This window comes from Coturnix japonica, chromosome 11, assembly GCF_054131305.1.
Source record: "Coturnix japonica strain WE chromosome 11, WE-NBRP24, whole genome shotgun sequence".
In the NCBI taxonomy this organism is placed as follows: domain Eukaryota; kingdom Metazoa; phylum Chordata; class Aves; order Galliformes; family Phasianidae; genus Coturnix; species Coturnix japonica.
Genome location: NC_140673.1, coordinates 16,266,167 through 16,291,273, shown reverse-complemented (window position 1 = coordinate 16,291,273; position 25,107 = coordinate 16,266,167). Strand labels below are relative to the sequence as shown.

Here is a 25,107-nt window from a genome sequence, read left to right as displayed (position 1 = left end):
GAAATCTAGGCAGCCTCCGTCTGGCAGCGATGTTCCTGTTGTGGCAGGGTTTGGAGCCAAGTGAGCTTTAAGGGCCCTACCGACCCAAACCATTCTGTAATTATGTGATTTAATGACTGTTGAAATCAAATGCCTAAAGAAAAAGCTTAGATTCAAATTTCGAGCTGTGACTCCCTGAGGAGTCCCAGCAGCGGTGATCCCATCCCATACACGGGCAGCATTAGGAGAGCTCCAGAGCTCCATCCGACCTCAGTCACACAGGTTGCAGAACCTCAGGAGTGTGAAGGCACCTCTGGGGCTCTGACCCAGTCCATCCCTTTGCCCATCCTCCCACGTGTCTTGCCTGTGGAAACAAAAGAAAACTCGGCATCACTGTTTTTTTCTATGCTGCCTCACGCAGTATTTTCTTCGTGTTCCATATGGTTTAGATGTTTAAACATTTCCACGTTTCCTCCCTGCAGTAGGCACACAGGAACTGGCCCAGGGAAAAGCTGCCAATGGTTGGGTCTATAAACACAGTTTGATCCGTATCTTTGAAAACTGTTTCCATTCCAAGCAATGGTTACAAAGCACTTCTTCTTTTTGGCAGCTGGATTTTTGTATTTTTTTAAAATCCTCGTGCATCCTGTATTTGCCCAATGGAGTTGGCATTGATCACACATGCACGAAAAAACCCTGCAGATAAAATAACATTAAGGATCTGGCTGGAACTCACTTGAGCCAGTGCAGCAGGAGTCAAAGCCCAGCTTTTGTTTTCAGCTCAGTCCATTTTGTTCTGGAGCTGCAGAGCACACAGTGCAGAACGTGATTCGCTTCAGCAGGCCCTGTACAGAATGTGAAAGTGACTTCAGTGGGATGGGAACAGAGCTTGCACCAACACGAAGAGTTCTCACTGGGACACTGACAAACATTCAGGACTGGTTAAACACAGTGAGACTATAAACAAATAGCAGGCTGCATATTTCTGTATATGAAAAAGGTTTTCAACAGTTTTGTTTGTTTGTTTTCTATCACCAGAGCAAGATTTTGCTAATCAATACAATCTCTGAGCACTCCAGTTACTGAAAACCTCTGCTTTCCTGATATCCAAATGGACTGAAGCAGCAGTTCCATGAAATCTTACCAGCCCCACCTGCCGCTAATGGCAGCCTGCATTATCTCCATCCTATAGAGCAGCTGATCTGCACGTGCAGACATTGCTCTGGCCATCTGCATCTTTGTTACCCCCAGACCTATTTTGGATCAGCCAGATGAGGCATTCCTGTGGCTCCCAGGCTTGTGATACAGTGGTTTATCTTCTTGCAAGGACAAACCAGGACACTAATCCATTTGTATTCTAGACCTGAGTAGCCTTCTAGACTAGAGGCCAGACAAAACCAAAGATGTTCATTACCAAAATGGCTCCACCATTGACTCCCTGGTCTCTGGCTCGACTTGCAGTTGGTGATGCACTATTTAAAAGCAAATTTTAGACTTCTAGAGCAGCCAAGTATTTGGCTCAGACCACTGACTCCCTCCTCAAGCACATCCTTGCCAAAAATCTCCTTAATACAAAAGTGCATTAAGAGATTCCATACTCAGCACAGGTTCTGGCTGGAAGCCACCAACTGCTGGATGCTCCCAGGAAGACAAGGTCAGCCCACCCTGTGAAGCTTCTGCACCACTAACAGTCTGCTTGCCCTGTTAAGCTAAATTTAAAATTAAACAGGAAATGATTTTAAACATGATTCAAATAAGTAGTGTGATGGAAATATTTCAGTTCATAGCTGAGTTAGGCAGCTGGAGTATTCATGGCTCTCTCTTCTGCAATTTATTCAAACAGAAATACGTCAGAAGCTCATGCTCTTTTTTGTATCCCACACTTAGTTTTTTGTGTTAGTGTTTGTCTTTTAGGAAACATACACCAGCCTCCCTGTGAGATTTTCAAAGCATGTCACTGAACTTCAGCGCTGTCATTACCACCTCTGCAATCTTACAGCATGAGAGTGCTACTGCAGGATGCCAGTCTCCCTGAAGATACGCTAAAAATACCAAAGTATTTTGGCTAACAGGAAGCCAAGGCATCACCCACACAGTAAAAATAGTAGGTGTAATGACCATCATCACCACAGCCTTCTCCTAACATGGAGACAAAACCAGCAGATCAGTGACATTCCACGTGGGCTGAAGTGAATGTTAACACTGAAGACGAGAATGTCGTATGATTGGGCAAAAGATAAACTAACTCAAATTTATGCTTCAAACATTAGAAGAGCCTCTTCAAAGGAACTTAAAATACCAAATAACCATTCTCTATTTTATCCTACATGCTTCTGGCCTGGATCACATTTGTAAGTCACAGGAAAGCATTTCCCTGCTGGTTCTGCCCAGGGAAGAACAAAATTCTCAGCAATGTGCTGTCACAAAGTCATTGCCATCATTCGGTTTCTCACAGTATATGTGTGTTAGCCCAAATTTAGCAACTCATCTCCTAAATAGCCAGAGCCATGAAGGTGCTGAGCTGTGACCTGGAGCAGTACCTGTTCACACTGAGCAGGAGCACAGGACAGGCAGGAAGACCCTCAGCACCGCTGGGTGCGCCTATCATTAATGCTGCTACACAGAGTGTCCTAAAACTGCTGCACATGTATTAATTAAAAGTCCTGCAAAACTTAGTAAGTAAGAAAAATATCCTGAATGGTTTTCAGTACAGACTGGGAGAACACATTTAATGAACACATTCTGGGGAGAACCTCCTTTCTTGAAGTTCCTTTTTTTCATTTCTATCATTAGAAATAGTAATTGTTATTCTATCATCAGCCTCAGAACTCTGCATGTCAACTCTGAGTGAAGTGTAAAGGGTCCAAATGCTGTAAAAAGAAAAGCCAATATTTAAGAGAAATGGAAAGGTCCATAAATTGGAACACAGATCCTTTTAAAGAAGTCTGTGTTGTGCTCAAAAATCTGTAGTTATAATCTCCAGTTTTAAGCAACTGTGCTGTTTATGTTGGCTTTCATATTTCATATCATTCAGTAAAAACAAAAACACCTTTATGCATTTGCATATGTGATTGTTTCATCATCGCTACCCTGTATGCTGCAAAGCCACAAAATGAGAAAGAAAAAAAAAAAAAAGCCAGAGAAACCCTGTGGAGTTTTATATGTGAACCACTCTCCTTTGTCTCTCCACTGTGTGTGTAGCAAAGGGAGCAGACAGCGAAGCTGGTGGTAAGAAGTGATTACAAAGAAGTCCATGCATGCGTTAGTGCTCTCAGACTGTTTGTTTGCAGAACAGAAGCACCACTTCAGTAGGGTGACTGAAAACTAGAAAAGTAGATGAATCCTGGGCTTGGTTGTCTTGTTTTTGTTTTTTTTTTTTTACTTATATCCTTGTATGCCCTGGATTGTACCTACCAAGTAGAACGGAGCAAACCTGTGTTTCACAGGAGAAAAAACTTTCCCTCTTTAGGCCAGCCACAATGAAGCACATGTTTTGACCTGATGGGCTTTCTTGACTTGTAAAGAGCAATCCAGCAAAGATGAGTACTTGATCCCACTGGCTCAGGAAGGGAAATTCCCTCATTTGCAGGCCTGCCAGGGTTGCTGCTTACCATCTGCTGACAGCTCGCTCCCAGCTCTCCTTCAGCACTGTGATAACATGAAAGGCAGTCACACAGCAGCTTTTGGGGAGGTACTATGGCCAAGCTTCTTCTAATTCTTTGTGTCTCTTATAATATTCTTTCTTCGGCTTCACCCCTGGAAGACACAATAGCATCCAAGAAAACTGAGGTGAAAAAATACATTTCTAATCTAATCTGTGCTCCTTTAATCACAAATCTTTTCTGCTCATGTTCAGGCTGATCTAGTTTGAAGTGTTTTTATCAACAAGCCATCTAGCCATGCAGATAGGAGGTATTTCTAAACACATAAACCTAAGGTTGGTCAGCTGTTCTGTCAGTCCTGGCTCAGGGGACATGTCAGTATAGTGCTTACCTGCACTATGTGCCCCTTCGCTTATCTCACTTGCAGAAGACTGTGCTGTCCCACTCTGTCTAGGCATGGCTCAGTGGGCTATTTTGAATTAAACTTGGCAAAATTTGTCTGACTCAAAGTGCACTGCAAGGCCTGAGCCATAACAGCTCAGCGTGGCCCTGCTCTGGGCCACAAGCTCTTGCCTCCTGACACTGATGTTATCAGCAGACAAGGGCATCGCACTTGGCCCAAAATCACCTCTGTGCTTGAAATCTTTGTCTTTGTCCATGGTTGCTACTAAAAACGGTTCCTGAGATGGGAAGTGCTGACAGCCACCCTGCCCCTCATCCCAAGCAGCAGGCATCCTATGGCACAAACATATCTGAAATGCCACCTTATCTTCCTTGAGGTGGAGTGTGCATTACAGAGTGACACGTCAGCAGGCAGCACCAGACTGAGGGGCAGCTGTGAGGAAACAGGCTTTTTCCAAAAGCAGCAACAAGGAGGGGAAAATAGATGTCAGTGATTGTCCTTTGAAAAGCAGTTATGGAAAAGGTGGTATGTAGTAACCTTAGTATACTACATCTATACTGAAAAAGCCTCGCTAAGCCTGTGGTTAGAAGGCAGTAGTCACCATCAGGCAGCAGTGCACATGTGCATAGCAGTATAGCTTACATCTGATAGCATAATATTCTTGTAAAATGTGTTGTGTGGAGAGGGGTGCATGTGACTCCCATTTGAGGATGTGACATGAAGCCCACAGCGTGGCCCTGTGAAGATCTCTTCCCATCCCGCACTGCCTGTGGCAGTCCTACAGGAGGAGGTGGCACTGGACACTGGCAAACCGACTGCTGGTCCATCCTGTATGGCTCCCTCCCACATTCTAAGAACACTACCTGGGCAATAAAGCAGATATTTAAATGTAATCTAATCTGTCAAATCATTTTAAAACAATTTGTTTTGAAATATTTTCTGAGTGGGAGCAGAAAGTCTATGCATCTCAGGTAATTTCAAGTACATGGGAAGGTTTCTGTGCTTCCTATAGCTGGCCCTCACGGTGAGGGTACTCACTGGAGGAGGTCTGTTATTGAGAAGTGTGAGCTATTGAAAATATTCAAAATATTTACATTCTTTAGTGGATAGAAGCACTACTTTATCCTAATCTCCTCTCTAATTGCTCCTATCTCCAACCATGGCACAGCCTCACCTGGTAACCCCCACAGCTCCACAGTGCAGAACAACAGTGGCCGTTCTGACAGTGCACAGTTACTAGCTTACATCCATGCTGCAAATTAGATTGTTCCTTCTTTGATCTTCCTCCAACCTCTCTTCTTATCACAAAAACCTTGTTGCCTAAATCCCATATTCTTCTGCAGAATAAAGAACCAGCAATACCTAAAAATCCAAGAATTTAAAATTAGACTACTGAGCTTTTTACATTTATCTGTACGATCTGAAAATGTTTGATCTTGTTTTTCAATCTGTTCTTGGGCAGGTTTAACTTTGCCTGTTTCCAAGCATTGGTTTTATGCTCCAAAACATCACGTGCAAGGTCATTTTCAGTGTTCTCCCAGCTTTGCCAAATTCCCCTGTTTATACAGAAAAGAAGCAAAACTAAACAGGATATGGTAAGTGTAGAAACAGAATTTGCATGGGAGGGACAAGGACTGAGGGAAGTCTGAAACTAAAATTACTCCAACTAACTCACTTTTTTGAAACGATGTCTCCAAGGTGACAGAAAGCCCTTTATTGTGAGGTTTCTCATTTGTCTTGAACAGTTGCCAGGGTTTTGATCTCATTTTTACTTTTGAAGACCTGAAGTTACCTCCCTTCTCCTCAAAATAAAAACCTCCAACCAAAAACAACAAAACAGATTTCAACCACGTAGAGGCTTCTATCTTCACGAACAACAACAAAGAAAGCTCAGCTCCCACTGCAAAGCTGCCAGTTTTAACATCATTTGGAATAGGACTCTACCCAGCATGTTCTAACCATGCGTGTGGACTATCAGGTATCTTGGCTATGGAACCTGCTCAGACCCCACTATATCAGCAGCCCTCCTGAGCTGCCATGGTGCCATGTAGGCAGGGCCCTGTCTGGGCAGTGGCTGGCAGATCAGCAGCTGCAGGCCTGGGAAGGGAAACATCAGCTACACACACAGACACGTGCACGCTGCCCACACAACAACAATGTACTTCAGCTGTGCTGCTGGAGCACTATGTTGAGAAGTCATCAAACTGTAGTTATTAGAGACAGGACAGTGCTGCCAGGCAAGAGAGTCAGCATTGAAGTATTGATTTCTTGTGCACAGGCAGAAGCAGCAGTGTCTCCAGTTGCTGCTGCTTGAGTCCTGCAAGAGACTGAAATGGAGTGCACCAAGCAGAGGATGCTAATGCACCATCATTCTTCCCCCATCTGTCTACGGTCTCAGATAACATATGTCAGGTATCTCTGCTTCTGTAATGCAGGGTACTCCCCAGAATCCTCTTGACAAATTCATTGTCATTTGCCAAGTCATGCCAGCAGGCAGCATTTAGGAAGCTTACCACAAAAGGCACACAGAGCATCAAATAAAAGATGAGTGATGGATTCCTGTCTGATTCCACTTCAAAGCAAGGAGTGCCGGGTGATTTGTCTAACGAGAACACCGAGCATCACCCCTGTATTTCTGTATGAAAAATACCTCCCTTCTCTGCTTGGAAATAGGAGACACAAAAGGGAAGCTCCAAAGGTCAGCAGGGGTGAGCCTCCCAGTAATCACACAACTACGATAATGCAAACCTCTGCATCTCAAGCACTTTTTAGGACATCTGTCATGCTGGCTTATACTCTCACTGCCTGATTTGCATACAAAATGGATATTTTGGAAGCACATTCACAAGCGTTACCTGAAACAGTTTTTCTTTGCCTACCAGCAAAGAGCATCTGGAAACGATCAGTCTCTTCACCTTGCCCAACTGTCCTCAGGGAGAAATTAATCTTTAAGACAACTGTATTGCAAATAAAAAGTTTTTGCAAGCTTGCTGGATTCAGATGCTACAAGCTTGCCTGAGAAGAAAGGACTAGGAGAGAAAAGGGATCCATTATTTCAAGGAATAAAAGATAACACAAATCACTTTCCTTACTCTACTGTTAGACATGTAACAAGGCTTCAGCCCCTATCACAGACCAGGTGCTCAGTGCCATAGCCCTGTCAGTGAGTTCACATTTCATTTGCTTCATATACAGCTGGTTTTCCATGGCCTGTATTGGGATGCACACATAACTAAGCTTCATATATGCATATAAACTGCTGCAGCAATGAATGGCATGTCTAAGGAGAAATGCTACTGTACCAGGTACAACGGATAAGCAAGGATAAGTGCTTAAACTTACTCTAGTTTTCATTCTTCACCAACTCCTCCCCATTCCCCCCCCCCCCCCCCCCCGCTTAATGTAAGAAGCATTAACAGAGGAAAAACAAAACAAAAAGAAAACCAAAAACAAACAAAAACCAAACAACTAAGGCAAGGGAAAATCTAAGTTTAGAAGGAAGCATTGGCTCACTACCAAAAGCATAAAGCTCGGACCCAATCTGAATACAGTTGTGTTTGTCTCAGCAAGGCTTATTTTGGGCAGTGAGGCTTGTCCTGCAGATGCTGCTGCCCACACAGCAGGCTGTAGCAGCAGCAGCTTTCTGGCTGGGGTTAGTAGCGCACTTTTGAGGTGACCCTCCCCATTGCCCTGGCAGCATGTGCTTTGGTTTTCAGAGTGCATCAGCTCCATCCTTTCTGGATGAAGCCCAAAGCAGAAGATGCACTCTAGGAGTTCCTTTAATGCACTCCAGCTGTGGCTGGCTGGTGGGGCAGAGTTAGCCTGCAGTGTTGTTTCATATTACAGACTCTCTCTTACTGTGCCAAATGACTTACTAATGTAAATGTAGCCACAGATTGAAAAGCATCCTGTAGCATGGTATCAGAAATAGAATTAAAGTGGTTATACCACATATAGCTTCCCAACGACCCTATAGTAGCATTGACTAGGAGGATCAGTAAGCCTGCTTTTATTCTGCAGTAAAAACAGAAGAGCTACTTAATTAACAAATAAAACTCCTACACAATGTAACCGTGGAAAATAAACTGCTTTTCAAGACAGAACTGACCTTCTGAAATGAATTAACAAGTACCAGGAGAGACAGTTTCCCTACAGCTTTTATTTCTGGTCCTTAATGTTTAAGCATAATATAAACACAGCACTGATGGAAAATGCTATAGAGTTACATAGGAATTAGTTCTGTAACAAAATGCGATAGCTCTTTAGGAGGAATTCTGTGGAACACTATAAAATTGTGTAGGACATTTGCAGAATGAGAAGGAAAAACAGAAACCAAAGTCAGCACAACATCCCCTCTGTAAAAATGACTGCTCTGTTTGAGTTCCTCCATGTTTCCTGCTGAAGGCTGGATTTCAGAGCACTCAGTGTCTCACCTGTGTCACATCCAGCAGCAGACCATGCAGGCATGCATGGAGCTATAGTTCAAGTGAAGCTTCCAGCCACCACAGGGTAATTCAACTCATGGCCCTTTGCCTTTATGCACATCTCATCACATCAGGTGTTTCCACAGCAAACAAAATAATTAATTTCCAGCTTTGTATGGAGCCAAAAATCCTCTGAAAAATTAAATGAGGTCTTTTAATTAAAAACCTAAGCACATACGGTTTGTCAGTTCTTAGGATCTCCATTTCTTGTCTTGTATAAATGGCAGTTTCTCTTCACTGTTTCTGCAGACTTCAAGAAGAAAAAGAGTTGCTTTTAAGGGCTACTCTGTCAGTAAATTATAGGACCTATCCGCATTCAGTCCTGGCTACTTATCCAGGTACAGCAGCAATGCAGTCCTCAGCAGAAAACTGCTCCAAGGGAACACGGATACTATGCTTTACTCGTTTGTTTTGACCACAAAAATGCCCTCAGGAGCTGTATCTTTTGCTAGAATTCTGTCAGTGGACTTAGAACCTTTATTTGACATAGGAATTACATTTTCTTTGGCTATGTTACAACTAGAGAACTGAGAAAAACTTGAGACAAATAACTCCTATCTATCTATCTATCTATCTATCTATCTATCTATCTATCTATCTATATATATGTATAAAATTTGATAACTCCAAATTTCATCCTCAGCCACTTACATCTGTGATTATTATATAGGAATCCTACTCTGTAAATACAAGGCCATAAGCCACAAAGTTACTTCAGTGGGTTTTATTCCTCCTAAAACGTAGAAGAAAAGAGTTACCTCTCTTATTCCTCTGCACGTTTGTGTTGATTCCTACTAATTCATTAACAGAGCTGCTGACGATGTCTGCTGTATTGCTGTCTTCCAGAGAAATGCTATTTTCCAGCACAGACTCCCATGGGAAATGGGGCAGGTGGGCTGGTTGGCCTCCATGTGCCAGCCTTATTTCTGCAAGTACTATGAAAGAAGGAAGGAGGGAAAAAAAAAAACAAAAAACCAGAATCTTTAAAGAATGATGTAAAACTTCTGCTTCAAGCTCATGTTACAAACATGCCTGTTTTTCTTTGAAAAGCAAGAAGCTTATGACTGTATGGAAAAATTGGGTAGGTAGAACTTTTCAAAGCCAGTTCTGCCTCACTTTCGTACTTCCAAGTAACAAACCCTCTTTTTCTTTTTTTTTCTGTCTTTTTTTTTTTTTTTTAAATTATTATTATTAAAACGTGGAAAAAGAGTGCAACAAAACATGAAACAAGCACATTGGGTATGTGCAGTAATGAGGTAGTACAGCACATTAATACAGCCATGATGCCAGCAGTTAGCAAAAGCTCCCTCTACTGGATATGTACCTACATAGAGACGTAGAAAAAATTAAGTATGTAAGAAGTGAGCAGTATTTTGTTACTATGTCAGATGGTGGCAATATGGTTTATTTAAACTGGCATGGAGATACAGTATATTTACAGCCATGTGATGGTGCACCAAGGTTCCTGTGTGAATACAGCACTTACAAGTCACTAATTGCAAGCAAACCTCAGAGCTCGTACAAAAATCTGTTCCTAGCTATCACACAGCACGCCTGCAAGCAAGCTTTTGTTTTCAGGCACACCAATGTTATAACTTCATTAAGTTACCAGTGTTTGAAACATTTCAGACATACATACAGCTCTTAGTCACACAAGATACAATTCTATCAGCTCATCAAGACATGTCAGAAAATTTCAACAACAGTGGCCCACGTTCTGCTTCCCAAAAGAAAGGCTCACAATTGCTTTTGCTTTGAGTCTGCTGCGGGTTGGTTTGTTCTGAGGAGAGGGTAAACCCGCTTTTATTCTGCAGTAAAAACAGAAGAGCTGTGTCCTCTGGTAAGTCCTGTGGTTTTGCTTCCTCTCCCCATTACTCCTTCCCAGAGTTACTCTGTGTTAATCCATATACAGGGATGAATAAGGTGGGAGAAGCTAAGCAAAGGGAAGGGAGATCAGTGTTGTTAGAAGGCAGCAAAGCACAAAGCACTCATGTTGTTGCTCACAGCCACGGCAGAGCAAAGGTGTGATTAATCTTTTGAAGCTATCAAGATGAAAGCATTCTAAAGATGAAGGGCACTTCATCTTCTAAATGAAGAGTGCTGATAAAAGTATTTGATAAGGACCAAAAATGCTTATCTCTATTCATTGAATTCACTGCATTCTTTTGTCAATCCAGCCCCACAGGTCCCAGCTTCCCTGAAAATTCCAGATTCTTCATAGTGCCCTGAAGAAAATAGTTCAAAGGGACCAGCAGTAAAAACCCATTCCAATCCGTGGTGCAACTTCCCTTTCCTAGTCCAACGGATCTAAGCCCACATGACTACCAAGGACACAAATTCAGCAGACTCCAATGAATACCAGGTTGATCCCTCTGATCTATGATACCTCAGGGACTTAAAAGAAGAACTAGCTCACTAGAATCCTCATTGCTCTGTTATTCCCGCTACTTCTTGGTTCCTCATCATAAGACTTAACTAGCTCTGACAAAAGAATTCACTGCAATCAGAAGGTTCGTGTCAAGAATCATTTACTGAGGTTCCCATTTCTCACTGGAAGGTTCCTGAGCAACCAAACCATGGCATTTCTCTTGGTAATTTTCTGTATTTTGTCAACCACTTGTGCAGGGAAATTCTACTTTTGTTTAAGTCTTCAAACTTTAACTAATACACAGAATGCAGAGCTGCTCTCTGCCTCTCACTGTATCACCTCTTAAGCCTGACTTTAGCCGGAAAACATTGCTGGCAGGAATGCAATTATATCCTTACTAAAGTGTCTCCCTTTGCTGAGGGGTTTTCTAAACATATCCCATTCAGAATTTTAAGGAGTTGGTTTATCTGTGACATTAAGCTGCTACATTCTTTCAGCACATTGCTCCACTCTCACATTAAACTTACACCCAAATGTCTGCGTTGGTATTTAAGGGGCTGAGTGGCCCAAGCTAAAACAGAAATTGTCACAGAAGCCTTTTAAGCAAAAGAAAACCCAAACTGTATCCTGCTGGTGAGCAAAAGCATTACACCTTTTAATCTGAATTCTGCCATGATTTTGCAAGATGAGCAAACTGGCAAACGAGCTTCCTGTCATCAGAGAAAGAGCAGCCAGCCTCACACAGCTCCCGTTTCCTCTCCTTCACTGATTACAGATTCAAGATAAATTTCCCTTTGTGGAACACACTGCATTTCACAGGATTCAATTTCAGATTGGCAGACTGAAGCTTATCGCAAAGCATTTGTAAATGAATCCGTCCTTCGATAGCATTAGCATGCATCATGCTTCCGCATAGGAACAACAAGCAGACTAACAGGGTGATGCCTTGCAGCAATCTCTCCATCAGCACCGCTCAGTGGAAGCATTACCTGCCATGGGGGCCGTTATCTGAAACAGCTGTAGTCTTATACTGACTTGAATTTTCCTCCCCAGATCACCTTGCCTTTCTTGGAAATCTATATTATATAGCTGCTATTATGACAGAATCTAGAGGCAGCACGTGTGTTCAGTGCAAACAAATTGCCTTCCGGCCACCAGCTTTCTACTCTTGACAAATTTTTTAAGAGAATTCAGATCAAACTTGTAGGGATTTTTACTGCCTTCTCCTCCCCTCCACCCCCTCCTCCTTCCACATCATGATCATCATCACATTTGATTCATCATAAAAACAGTGCAAGTGATCAGTTAATACCAGGCTGATTTCAAAGCCAATATTCCACATGTGTAAGCAGAGGTGTATGTTCCCTGTCACCGTCTCCTCTGGAAAGACAATCCAGGACAAACCGTTCTCTAGGCAGACATTTTTGAGCTATCAGTTCAAGTTTAGTAAGCGCTCACTCATGCATTTCCCAGATCCTGTTGCACAGTGGAGGCAATTTTTCACTATTAGCAGCCCAAACCATGCTCTGCTCTTCATCTTCTCATCTTTTTCTCTTCAAGTTCTGAAACAAACTAGAAAAGCTTCTCATTGCTCATTTCTTCACACTTACCTCATCTCCTTTTTTTTTTTTTTTTAAAACTGTGTCGTTACCATTTTCATCCTGTTTTGGGAATCAGCATCACTCCTACTCATCCAAAAAGAGCGCTGAGAAGAGCCTCTTTTTCCTCTGCACGTGTTGGATGCACTCTGCAAGGTTTGCTGTGACATCCTCCCTGGAACATGGACATCTTCAAGGAACCTGAATGGCAGCTGGTAACTGCAGCCTCACAGTGCTTTGTATCATTTATACTTCATTTGTAATTCTGACCTGGAAGCCCAACCCCAGATGAGTACAATAATTTAGTTTATCACCATTTCTTCTTAGAAGCATTGTAGGGTATCTGAGTAAGACTTCACTTAAATAAATGTGAATGTCACCCACATAAATCAGTGTGCTTTCTCTCCTTCTCTTCCTCTCCTGGCTACCAGCAGCGTTCTATCCAGCCCAACACAAACAGCCTCTTTGTACCAGATACAGATGCTGTGCTTTTCTTCTTCCAGAGCCAGTACTGCTAGGTGTACCACACTATCAAAGCTGGTCACTAGAAACAGAACTGTCAGTGCAAGGTTTCTGGGCTGTAGCCCCACAGACTTAACTTCCAAATGCCTCTCATTCTTCTGAATTTCAGAATCAGAATTCCCCTTTAGGACCTTAGCCTCCCCTGGGAGGTCTGCAGTTTGCTTTACAACTCACTGAGGATACAAACTTTCTTTTAGACAATCTCAGTTACTCAGAAAAAACACCCAGGTTGTTGTCTCTGAGCACAGAAAGGTCAGCCCCCTCCCTGCTCTCCGCTTCATTGTAGGCTCTGCCTGCTTTGTGAACAGCAATATTAGAACTTCCCAGGACTCAAGCATCTCCACCAATAAAACTCATCCAGCAAAAGAATGAGTTCACCTGTATACCTCCATTTCAGATGGGCTTTCTCACTGCCTTATTTCAGATGTCTTAAGAAGACAAACAGTTGCCTTTGCCACATATCCTGAATAGGGATGCTGCCATAGTCCTTGTTTACAACGATGTTTCCCTAAGTCTGTAAATAATTCAATTAATCATTCTTCTCTCTGATTAGACATGCTGCTTTTCTCCTTGGAAACTGAGTATACAACTGCATTAGACTGCATTAGCTTCAAGACAACCAAAGACCAAGTATATTATATAATCTGAAAACAAAAGGAGTCATTACCATGCTAACTTCCTGAGCTACCACCAGAAAGGCAGGGCACACAATGTGAGGATAAAAGACTTCTTGGCCATGGCTACTGTGGGAATGCAACCTATTTCCAGAGCTGGTGACATTAATCTTCAGCTGTAACACGCTTTGAGCAGCACTTCAGCAGCAGACAGGCTTACTGCTGTGAGTCTTGAATAAGGCAGCCCGCTGAATCCCACACCTCGTGTCAGATCCTTCCAATTTCAGCCATCTACTGCATTCTCAGCACTACATTTCAGAAGATACAGAAAACAGATCCGAGGAAGCATTTTCATTCAGAGACACTGAATTCAAATACATCAGGAAAAACATAATACCTTTCTCCAAAAACAAAGCTCAAACCATTTGACCTCAAACAGTAGCTCATGACAACCGCAACCTGAAGTATATGACTGAGGCTGCATATACTCACTAATCACAAATACACATTTCTGAGGTCAAAAGAATATTTTTAAAGATCACTTTACAAAATGTGAATATTAAATATACATATGGGTATAAATCTACCAAATTCAAGCTAGCTCAGGACAGAAGGAAAAACGTAGGACATCAAATTGCACTGACTGCTTAACCATGTAAACCCGCACCAGTAGGCAGACCTCAGTGAAGATTTGTAAGGCGGAGATGCTTCAGCTGACAATAAACCTCTTTCCCCTCAAAGCCCACTGCTACTTTTTCATATACAGACTCCAAATTCCATGTGGCAGTTTAGCACAAATGCAGTATGCACTGGCTTGAATACTGTGACAAGCTTCACTAGCATTAGCTACATTAGTAAATATAATCTGACAGTAAAGGTTCTGTCACAGCTTTATCTTGATATTTTTCATGTGCGCATCTAGTTGCTATTTCCAGTTTTTGGAAGAATACATTAAATGCTTCACTTCTTCTATCAGCTTCACGTTTCACTGACATAGAATAAATAGTATCACAATGATTTATCTAACATTAAACTCCACTTTTAGGTCAATATTCCAGTTTGCAGTTATGTATTTATTACAATCAAAACCCTGAGGATTGTTGAGTCTTCAGAAACACAGCACCAAAATGCATACAGCACAGAATTCATTGCTCCCACTCAACAGGCGTGCAGTGCCACATCACGATGTTTTAAAATGTAGTTTTATTCCAGTGACTATCTGCAGTCTTTACATAAATTTCAAAACAGCATCATTCAAACAAACCACAGTACGATACTTAAAGAATCCTTAGTATACGCTCCTTTATAAAAGGTTTTGACACAATGGAAAAATCAGACAAGAAAGGCTCACGCTACCAGGTTTCTTGATAAACAAAATACCATTGAATCCTGTACCCATGAGCAGAAGTCTCCATAGCAATGTCTTAAGACACCTCTTTAAATAAACAGGTTGAAATTTAGTTTAGCAGACACGTATAGTTTCCACCATAACACTGTCCATTAAGTTTTGTGCTTTCCAAAAGGCAAGCAAACTTCTGAAATAAAATTCCCTACCCGACAGGAGAGAGAAATTCGGTAAACACGTATTTGTTCCACATTCCAAGAGAGAAATACGAGTTCATTTAAATACTCATTACACTAAAACCAAGCATATTCTGCTTATACCTTCTTCCTCTTCATCTTCTCCCCAGAGTCCAGTTTCCGTTTCTTAGTGTAAGCTGGTTCATCATCTTTTTCATCATCTTTAAACAAAACACAGAATTACTTTAAATCAGAAACGCCATATTTTTGTGTAGAAGACCATCTTCATCCCTGAACAAATGACTCAGCCACATCTGAGATGCCTGGAAAAAAGGCACACTAACTAACAGCGTGCTCATTTTCAGAACGTGGATGCTATGTGGTCAGAACAGAAATGTTTTGTTGTTTTAACATAGCTCAACTGAGGAAAGGCTTTGTTATGGTAGATACTGTGTAGTACCTGCTCCAAAAAAGGACTGTTTTAGTAGATAAGATAAAAACCTAGAAAACATGTTTTAGAAGCAGAAACTAACGTTAAAGTTAACAGGGGAGGAAATTAAGAAAATTTAATTCTCAGAAAGAGTGTCAACGTATTGGAACAGGCTGCTCATGGAGGTGGTGGAGTCACCATCTCTGGAGGCATTTGAAAAACATGGAGATGTGGCACAGAGGGACATGGTTAATGGACATAGTGGGGATGGGACAGCGGTCAAACTACAATGATCTCAGTGGTCTTTCCACACTTGATGCTTCTGCAATTCTAATTAAGGCTGCGTGCTACAGGATACCCTGCAGGTGGGCACCAACCCGGCCGGCAGCCCCAGCAGCAGCAGCTCCCCCCACCTGCCCTACCTGACACCGTGTGCTCCTCCTCCTCCTCAGGAAGGAACCTGGCTCTGCCTGCAGGCCGCGGCGCGTCGTCGCCGTTGTCCTCGTAGATGTTGGACCACTTGATGGCCATGTCGACGGCGGGGGCCGGCGGAGGTTTCTTCTCGGGCGGGCTGTACACCTCGGGCGGCGGTACGGCGTTCGTCTTCCACGCCTTAAACTCCTTGGGCGGCTGCGGGAGAGAGCAAAGAAGCGGTCAGCCCCACGTGCCGGACCTCAAAGCCGGCGGGCATCCCGGGGCAGTACCCACGGGCCGTACCTCCTCGGGCGCCCGCAGGACGCGGCTCTCCCAGTCGATCTGCTTGTTGAGCGGGTTGTAGAGGAAGGCGGGCGGCTGGGACACCTTCCGGAACAGCTCGTCCGGCGGCGGCAGCTTCGGCCGGCTCCCCGGGCTGCTCCCCGCCGCCGTGCCGGCTCCCGCCTGCCGCTCCTCGGCCGAGGCCTCGTCGGGCTCCGAGTCGGAGCTGGAGCTGCCGTAGGCCGCGAAGTATCCCAGCGGGTCCTCTCCCTCCGCCGCCATGGCGGGGCTGCGCGAATCGCCGCCCGCACGGAAACCGGCCCCGCGCCGAAGGTTCCGCCCGCCGGCCCCGGGACACAGGGGTGGAAATAACTGAACTTTCTGCATTCGCACTTGAGTAGCGAGCGTTCAACCCCAGTAAGTTGGGGCTTTTTATTTTTTAATATATTTTAAAAAAAGAAAAAAAGATCATCGATTAAAAGAGAATTAGACATGAAACTGAGACAACCTCCGTTTCTCTTTTTCACACCTGTGAGCTTCGCTAGAGAGAATAGAGAGAAACCACATTGCCCTCAGCCTCCAGGCAGTACCTGGCTTCAGGCAGGTAAAGCTCCCAACACCACATCCAGCTCTGGGGCACCTCCACCAGCATCAGCTTGTGGCTGCTGTCAGCAGCACGCAGGCAGTGAGGCCCTGCACCCAGCTTTGGAAAGCGTGAGGTACCTCCCAGCACTCTTAACACTATTCATTCCTACTCTCAGGTTAGCAATACTAGCCACGAACCGCAGGCAGCGTATATCAGCAGACAAGGTCTTCGTTTCACATGTGCTCTCCCTGCACAGGGCTCTCCTAGGCAGTCCTACCCACACAGGTGTTTCACGTTGTCACTCTTTCCACCAGAGATAACTTCTCCTTCAAGAGAACAAAAGCCTCTCACGCATACAAAACCAAAACCACCCACCCAGCTACTGGCACCAGCTACCCCGAGATCCTCTTAGAACCTACGATTTTAATAAAGGCCAACAGGAAAACAAGCAAATATACAAAAGAATTTATTCAAGAAGTTGTGCTAAAAATATTTCATTTAAAAAATGCCCATTATAAACATTAACAAGATAATACATTCATTTAAAGTCTCAGGTTAAGAGGCTCCCTTGCAGGAGCACTCCCCACACGGGCAGGCCTGCTGCTCACTGCGCAGCACTGCAGGCAGCACACGCTGTGTGTTCTGATGTACAACTGCAAGACAGTTTCCACTGTTTGCTAAAGCCCTCTCCCCATTTACAGGAACCCAAGTCTAAGCTTCCAAGGAAGTGAAAATAATGAGAAGGAAAAAAAAGTTTGAGAGCACATATGTGACTCTTCAAGTGGTAGACAGCAACCAAATGGATACAAAAGGAGAACACAACTCAGGTATATTACCTGGCTTTTGTCTTGAATGGAATTACACAGCTGTATGAAAACCGAAAGAATTTAAAGCCAGAGACACAAAACTTATCTTTTGATATACTGAAAGCATCACTTTGTAGTGCAGCATTACAGGACACAACTACACATTTCCAAGGAAGAGTTTGTCTTTGCCTAGTAATTTTAAAACGGTTAAAACAGAGTGAGAGAGGAATATTGCATTATATCGTGTTAAGAAATACGAGAACCTTCCCATGATCAAAGAGTTTAAATGCCTTCAGTTCTAAACAAATCAAAACGTAAACGTGTCTGTGTTGAAGCGCAGGTATCTTAAGTGCAACACTTCCAAGAATCTCTCAGTTAAGGACACTTTCTTGCCACAAGACACCTGCACTTGCCCAGTGGGACAAAACATGCACGCCTCAGTCCTTAACAGCATTATACAATAACACTTCCCAACAGCCCACATGAGTTTACAGTGGTTTACTTTCCTTTTTAAAAATTAATGAGAATTTGTATTTAAAGTGCATCTCAAATCACAAATTTCTAAATTGTATACAATAATAACATGCCAGGGCTTTTGGGTGTAAACTTGCTAGCTCAAAATCACCTTGATATTGAACACCTTTGAATTTACTGGCAGGACAAAGGAAATTCAGAAAATTAAGAGCCGTCTTGCGAATAAGCATAGCTACAGATTTAGTCAGATCTTTTTAGTTTGTTTTTTTTTCCCCAGACGAAAATAGTTTTTTGCAAATTACACAGAAATATGGAGGACACATTAATTTAGCACATGAATTTAAGCTTTTCTGCATGTGAGCTTAAGCTTTTAGTTCAGCATGTTACTTTCCAACACTCAATGCTTTCCTTAACCACCCCCTTGCTTTTTCACTCACCACAGAAACATGAAGAAAACTGCATTTGTTACTACTATTCTGTAGCTGCAGCTTAAGTACCTGCAACTAAATGCTGTATCTTAAATATATTGGTTTAAAAACAAAGCAAACAACAACAACAAAAAAGCAGAACAAAAAATACCCAACTTTTGCTGGTGTAGGACCATAATTAAAAAAAAAAACCAAACAACCAAACTCTTTAGGAAAAACAAAATCAAGCAGCCAGAGTCATTTAAAAACAAAAAACAAAAAAAAAAAAAAACCCAGACTCTTTAAAAACATCAAATAGCATCAATTGTTTCCTCTGATTACCCAGATTAACTGCCTGAAAACTTTTTTTTTTTTTTTTTTAATCCTTAAAAGACTGAAACTCAGTTTCAGTAGCCTCTGGATGAACAGACAGATGTCACTAAGTTCACTGTGGATGAAGAGAACGTGATCTTAAAGGCAAAAAGCAATTGTCACTGGAACTGGTACATGGTTCCTGCTGTTCTGACTGGAGCTCTGGAGGGAGAGGGGGTGCACCAGGGTCTCCAGGGCCTGGAAGGGTGACTGACAAAATTGCACTCTCAGCACTCCCCATTTCTGCAACAGGTAGATTCATTGAATGAAGAGAGACAGCAGACATAAACGCAGCAGTGCTATAATCTTCTTCTGGATTGTGCATCTGAGTAGATTCTTTGTCTTTCGTTTTATCAAAAAAATTGGATTCATCAGAATATGATCTAGAAAGATTATTTGTTCCCCCATACAGTGAGGTCATACAAGTGCTGCAACTTAGACCTGGAACAAAGAGAAGAGAATAAAATCAGTTACATTAGGATGCATCCTTTAAGTTGTGCTCTGAGTTAGCACTGGTAAAACTGTCATTAAAGATCATCTGGGTGTACTTTTAGCAGACTGTCCTCCTCATCTTACCTGTGACATTCCAGTAGTCACATCAAATTGGAAAATACAAGCAGATCATCTAGTCAACCATATGAAAGTTTTCCCCTGTATCAGCTACTAGTTAATAATGGTGCACTGTAATTGAAGCTCTGCTCTAGCAAGTCACTCCAGCCCTCTGACCTACCTTTGGATAGAATATTCTCACTACATTCTTCAAACCAGCTTTTGAAAAGCTTCAGCTGCACGGTTCTACTTCAAAGTAGACTGCATTTGACAACTGCTACACTGAAAGCCAGACAAAAATTCAGGTCTTTCATCTCTGGAGTTAAAAATATACTTTCTTCCTTCTTATTTATTTATGGGTGTGGAAGAGGAAGTAAGGGTTTTGGTTTAGAAGCTTCATACTTTCTTTTTCTGCCTTCAAATGTGAGTACATACAGCTACTTTTCTGTATGTACTTCTTTTCTGTTTTCTGTGTCAACAAAACTTCTGACTATACGAAGCAACAGATTAACAGTCTAATTTTAAGTTCTGAGATGGGAGGCAAGAAGGAGAATTCCCCCTCGTATTGTGTTTGCAGACTTATCTTCTGCTAAGATGCAAAGTTGAACAAAACCAAAGCATCCTGCCAGTGCAGCAAGTAGCTTGAACAGAAATGCAAGATGGAAGATAAACACCTATTCTGAGTTCTGAATTAGAACCTTGTGGAAAGTAAAACTGAAGCGTGAAACAAACTTATTCATTAGAACAACACATAACACAGTTGTTTCCTGAGTTTGTTTTCTGATTTTTTATTTACTGCACATTCAGATAATAAAGAAGTAAAGCTAGCAATATATACACCCAGGATTTTAAACTGAAAATAATGAAATAATCTGTAATAAGGAACACACAACTGTGGGACTTTTGTTTCACAGCTCCTCAAAGTGAAACTTCTACCTTACAGTACATTATTATAAACTTCTCACCTTTGAGAGCTTCAAGTTTTTCATTTTTGACTTTCAACACTATGTCAGTTATCTTTTGTAACAGAAAGTTTTGTGTTCTTTCTCGCCTGATGGATTCCACCAAAGCATCCAGTCCCTTTGGATTCTCTGCTAAGTAGTCCAATAACTTCCCAGTTTTTTTCCTACTAGAAGATCGAGAAGAGATCTCTTCTGTGTCTTCTCTAGTGAGTATTTTCTTTGAACGCAGGTAATCAAAGTGTCTCTCAGCTATAATTTTGTCACACAAGTAAGGCCGCATCCTCTCTAAAGCCTGAAAAACAAAACCAACTGACATTAGTCAATCTTTCAATTTATTTAGAAGCTACACTGAAAATCTCTGTGATTTACAGGTTAATAGAACAGTTTAAAGATGCCACCATGTTATTCAGCAGAGAATTTTCTCCATGCATCTATTTTAAAAGGAAAAAAGAAGTTTTCCTAAAGCATTCTTGATGGCCTAAGAAGTTTTAATGCATGTTAACCAATGGAGGCAAACACTAAAAATACTTCACTACATCTGTGTTTATCACATTCCAGAACTGTCGCTAAACAAAATGAAAACAATTAGACCAATGAAACACAATAGCAACCACTCATTTTGTCTACATTGTTACATCTCTACACCATTTGTATCCAAGAGACACAGCAGTAACATTGCTATTATCAGTGTTCTCTGTAGGTTGAGTAAATGCAGTCTCAGAGCAACAGGATGAATATACTTACTGTTTAAAAGTTGCATTAGACAACTTGGGCACACAGGTTCACCTGCAGATTACTGGTATCCACAATAAATGCCCCTCCTTCAACAGACGTACCTACTTTGAACAGACTGACTGGCTGCTTTTTGCCTGTATCCATCTGCTTTCTGTCGGCTTAAGGCTTTATACGAAACACCCAGAGCAACCTGCACAGCCCTGACATGTGGTACCAATCCATGGGAACGAGCACAACTCTAATGACTGGCCAAAGCAAAAAGGCACTACCCCCTACAGCATAACTTCAGCTAACAAGTGTCAACTATTGCTTAACTCATTTCTATAACCAGCAAAGAGAAGAGAAGGGAGGAAAAAAGATGCAAGTCTACCCCTGGGAGGGGATTGCACCCAATGCCTAAGAAGCCCAGCAGGCAGCCAGTTGCTACTGGGCAAGGTGAAGCAGAGCCCTCCTCTGAGCACAGAACTGCAGTGCCACTAAGAACCTTTGGGCACCGTAACATCTCATATGGAGTCCCACCAAACACAGAGCATGGTTCCCCAGGAACAATCTTTTGTTACCATATTCAATGACAACACAAATACCAATTTATTTCAAAGGTAATTGACAGGACCAATGTTACTATTTTGAATTCCCCTTTGGAAGATCACGTGCCTTCTCTTATAAGGAAGAATTTATTCACACACGTAGCAGAACATAAAGCAACCTTTGTTTACCTTGCTCATAGGGTTCACACAACCACAAGCACCTTCAAAATAGAGATTATATTCCTCTTATTTTAATCAGTACGTTAACTTCAAAACAGAACTAACGCCTCGTTCCCAACTCTGATTTCAAGAACCAATCCACTACTCTATGAAGATGAGTCACAAATGATACCTTTTTGCTTGAAAAACAGGCTTTCATTTTACATAATACTACAGAACTGGCAGTTTCCCTTGCCAACAGTTTTCACTGTAAAGAAATACACAAGCCAGATCCGCTAGCTGAAAGTTGCCAGTGTGAAAGAAAACCTCCTTCCATCAAATTTTCCTCATTTAATTCAAAGAAAAAGCAACTTGAGAGCTAGAAGTGGGGAAAAAAAGCTTGACATACAAGTGGTGAAAGAAACAATCATGGCTTTTTCCTGAAGAAAACCTCCTCCAGCTTGTTGAGATTACATTATATGAAAACAACGTGAAATAGACTCTTTGCTTTACTTGTGCACTGATGAGCAGGGAAGGTTTTTGGAGCAAACTGCCATAGTCAGACTGAATTCAATGTGAAACCAGAGCATAACAGTGTGGCCGGAGACAGGTGGCTCCTTCAGGCTCCGGGCAGGCAGCAGCTGTAGCTGTCCCTACTTGTTTTCTGAGCCTGGTAGTGAGAGGATCCAGTTCCACAACTGGATGATGACTTGATCCAGCTTCCTGTGCTGGACAGGGCACTGGCCTAACTGACTTGGTAAGAACAGAGAAGGGCAGCACTGCTGTATCCACCTGCTCTGCAACACGCCTCAAGTATCCAACTGCAGCAAGCTGTGCTACAAATACTGCCTGCAACACTGATTTTTTCCACTTCTCGTACCACTTCCTACCACCATGAGGGATTGATCAACAAACTCTGAGACACGAGAGTCAGTAAAATCTTCAATATTAGAAGTATAAAGCAAGTTGTTACTCAAAAGAAGAGTACTGTGTTTTGACTAACACCTTCCTGTACCATGCCTTACACTACACAATGTGCATCAGTTCTGAATTTTCCCGACTGTCCACACAGGTGAGCAGTTTGTAAGGAACAGAAAGAGTCAACACAGAAGAACAGGAGCTTTAAAAACCCGTTCCTATATCAGTGTTCTTGCATGTCTCACTGCCTTCTTCCCAGATCTCCAACATTAGATTCCACCCTTTGTAATTTCTCCTTTAAACAAGTCTACCCTAGATCTCTGTAAGAGCCTTCTGAGGTGCACTGTCATATAACACATGTGGGATTTCTGATGGTGCAACTTTTCTATCTCACAGCTCATTGTGCAGAAAAGGGTGTAAGACTCCTGTGACAGTCTGGGCAGTTGCTTTAAGTCTTCTTTGATGTGACAAAATGGTAGGGAGAATGTATCAGGAGCCTGGCTAAAAATTTAAATGTTAGTTTAAATTTTATTACAGCTGTGCCCTCACAACAGTTAAGCTGGATCTGTTCTGATATCCTAACTGCCCTGTGAGCCACTTAATCTAGTTGAGAGCTGGACAAGCAGCTGTTTCTTTTGTTATGCTCACACACGCCTGCCCTGCAAGCTCTGAGCATCGCTGTGCTGCCTGCATGAAGAAAGACCAGCACCTGGCCTGGTCCACAGCTCACATGAGTGTGCCTGATCAGAGGTACCCGAACAACTTCGGAGCAACCAAGCGAGCACATAACAAAGCAGCAATGAACCTCCCTGATAGGAGAGTCTCTAGAGTCAGATTTACTGTATTGCATTTTGATGCTAAAATTGAAGTTCTCTCTTACTACATATCAGCCTTCCATCAAGTCCTCCAATTACTATATGGGATGCAAGATTAGAGGCTGAAGGGATACTGATGGACTGCTGGGAACCGTGAACTCAGTCACTAACACAGATCAATTTAAACGAGCCTGTATGCATGACGTGATATGTAAGTAGGTCCTGCCTTCATCTTTTGTGTTGTTGCTGCATCAACCGGATGCTGCCTATTGCACTTGGAGGCTCCACAGAAGCAAGCAGCAACTCGAAAAACACGCCTCACAACCTATGACACAGCATTTAAAGGAAAAGCTGTGCACATAAAACTGTTAAGAAACTAAGCTAAACTCTGTCCTTTTCTTGCAACCACCTGCCTATACCCCCTTAACTACCCGCACTTCTACTCTACCCTAAGACGGGCGGAGGGCGGCGGGGCTCTGGGGAAGAGCCCGGCCCTGGGAAGTTCCGCGTGTCTGGAGGCTGCTCCGCCCCATTCATTCCGCCCCATTCCGCCCTGCTGCCCGCCGGGGAACTCCGCGCTGCGAGGCGCCCCCCGTCCGCTCTAACGGCGCTTCCACCTCCCACCGCACCGACCCCCGCCCGCCGTCCGGCCCGGCACTCGCCTCCTTCTTCACGTCGGCCATCTCGTCTTCCGTCAACGGCCGCCCGACAGCGCTCGAGGCCGGGCCGGAGCCGTCCATGGCGGAACCGCTCCGAACGAACCGCTGCGGAAGCCGCCCCCGGTACCACTTCCGAGCTGCGCCCCGCCCGCCGGGCCACGAGGAAGGCACGCGGCCGACCCGCCCACCGGGTGGGTTGTGCCGGGGCTGGTTCAACCCTCAGCCCGTGAGCTCCGTGTCCCTCAGTGTCACAGCGGGTCATGCTCCAGGTGCTGACTGGGAAACCTGCTTTGTTCCGCTGGCTTATTCATAAGCACGTTGCATAGCAAACATCCCGCCCAGAACGCTTTAAAAGTACAGCAATACCCGCTGTTCTGATGTCCGTAGAGCTGGGTGTTAAAATTGCAGCCCCAGACAGGACAAACGTGTGCTTTGAGATCGTCTGGAGCTGCCCGCAAGGTGCTGTGGCACTGCTGAGCTGAGGCAGGTGTCCCCCAGCTCCCCACTCCCACACTTGGTCATTAACCGAACGTCTTCCAGCTCCTCTTCAGATGGAATTCTGCTGAAGACCTTGGATGTCTGTACAACAGTTCTGACAAAAATAGCTGCTGCGCACCCTGGAGTTCAGATATTAATAACCCCACTCAGTTAGAGGTGCAGTTCAAAGCCATGCAGCACCTGAAGAGCTGGGATTCTGGATCTGGGATTCTGGATCTGTGCACCACAGTGGCCAGCATGGGGCAAGCTGGAAGGAAGTAACTGTGGGCAGAAAACTCAGTAATAGAATAGATTTGAGCAGATTTACTGCCAATAAAACTGGAATTAAGAGCCCAGCAGCCGGAACGAGACTGTTCTCAGTATGATGCTCATTTCAGGAGGTTAGCATCAGTTCAATACTGATACATGAGTCTCAATGAGGAG

General features: G+C 43.2%; 2 protein-coding genes across 10 annotated transcripts; both read right to left on the bottom strand.

The window, feature by feature from the left end:
* Positions 1 to 240: 240 nt before the first annotated feature.
* On the bottom strand, positions 241 to 16,524 carry C11H1orf52 (chromosome 11 C1orf52 homolog). 9 transcript variants are annotated; one of them, XR_014932785.1, is made up of 9 exons: positions 16,239 to 16,524; positions 15,944 to 16,151; positions 15,236 to 15,312; positions 13,624 to 13,878; positions 9,227 to 9,403; positions 8,418 to 8,600; positions 3,591 to 3,735; positions 716 to 824; positions 241 to 343 (listed from the first exon to the last, which is right to left on the bottom strand). XR_014932785.1 is itself a non-coding variant. In XM_085511466.1 (5 exons), exons 1-4 carry the CDS (start codon positions 16,497 to 16,499, stop codon positions 12,526 to 12,528), a joined length of 630 nt encoding a protein of 209 aa, XP_085367592.1. In that variant the 5' UTR covers positions 16,500 to 16,524; the 3' UTR covers positions 9,856 to 12,408; positions 12,488 to 12,525. The 9 variants fall into 9 exon arrangements, 4 of the variants coding, with proteins under 4 accessions (XP_085367592.1, XP_085367591.1, XP_085367593.1 ...); XR_014932783.1 differs by lacking the exon at positions 13,624 to 13,878; XR_014932786.1 differs by lacking the exons at positions 8,418 to 8,600; positions 9,227 to 9,403; positions 13,624 to 13,878.
* Positions 16,525 to 17,253: 729 nt separating this feature from the next.
* BCL10 (BCL10 immune signaling adaptor) lies at positions 17,254 to 24,320 on the bottom strand. The gene is made up of 3 exons (XM_015870181.3): positions 24,190 to 24,320; positions 20,377 to 20,665; positions 17,254 to 19,303 (listed from the first exon to the last, which is right to left on the bottom strand). Exons 1-3 carry the CDS (start codon positions 24,265 to 24,267, stop codon positions 18,936 to 18,938), a joined length of 735 nt encoding a protein of 244 aa, XP_015725667.2. The 5' UTR covers positions 24,268 to 24,320; the 3' UTR covers positions 17,254 to 18,935.
* Between the last annotated feature and the right edge of the window lie 787 nt (positions 24,321 to 25,107).

Coding starts and splice junctions, on each gene's coding strand:
- BCL10 (XM_015870181.3), bottom strand. CDS start 24,267: ATGGACGGCTCCGGCCCGGCCTCGAGCGCTGTCGGGCGGCCGTTGACG. Junction 20,666..24,189: donor TGGCCGACGTGAAGAAGGAG/GCGAGTGCCGGG, acceptor TTTGTTTTTCAG/GCTTTAGAGAGGATGCGGCC. Junction 19,304..20,376: donor AAAACTTGAAGCTCTCAAAG/GTGAGAAGTTTA, acceptor TCTTTGTTCCAG/GTCTAAGTTGCAGCACTTGT.
- C11H1orf52 (XM_085511465.1), bottom strand. CDS start 16,499: ATGGCGGCGGAGGGAGAGGACCCGCTGGGATACTTCGCGGCCTACGGC. Junction 15,313..15,943: donor GGAGGAGCACACGGTGTCAG/GTAGGGCAGGTG, acceptor TTTTGTTTAAAG/ATGATGAAAAAGATGATGAA. Junction 12,610..15,235: donor AGAAGATGAAGAGGAAGAAG/GTATAAGCAGAA, acceptor TCCATGTTCCAG/GGAGGATGTCACAGCAAACC.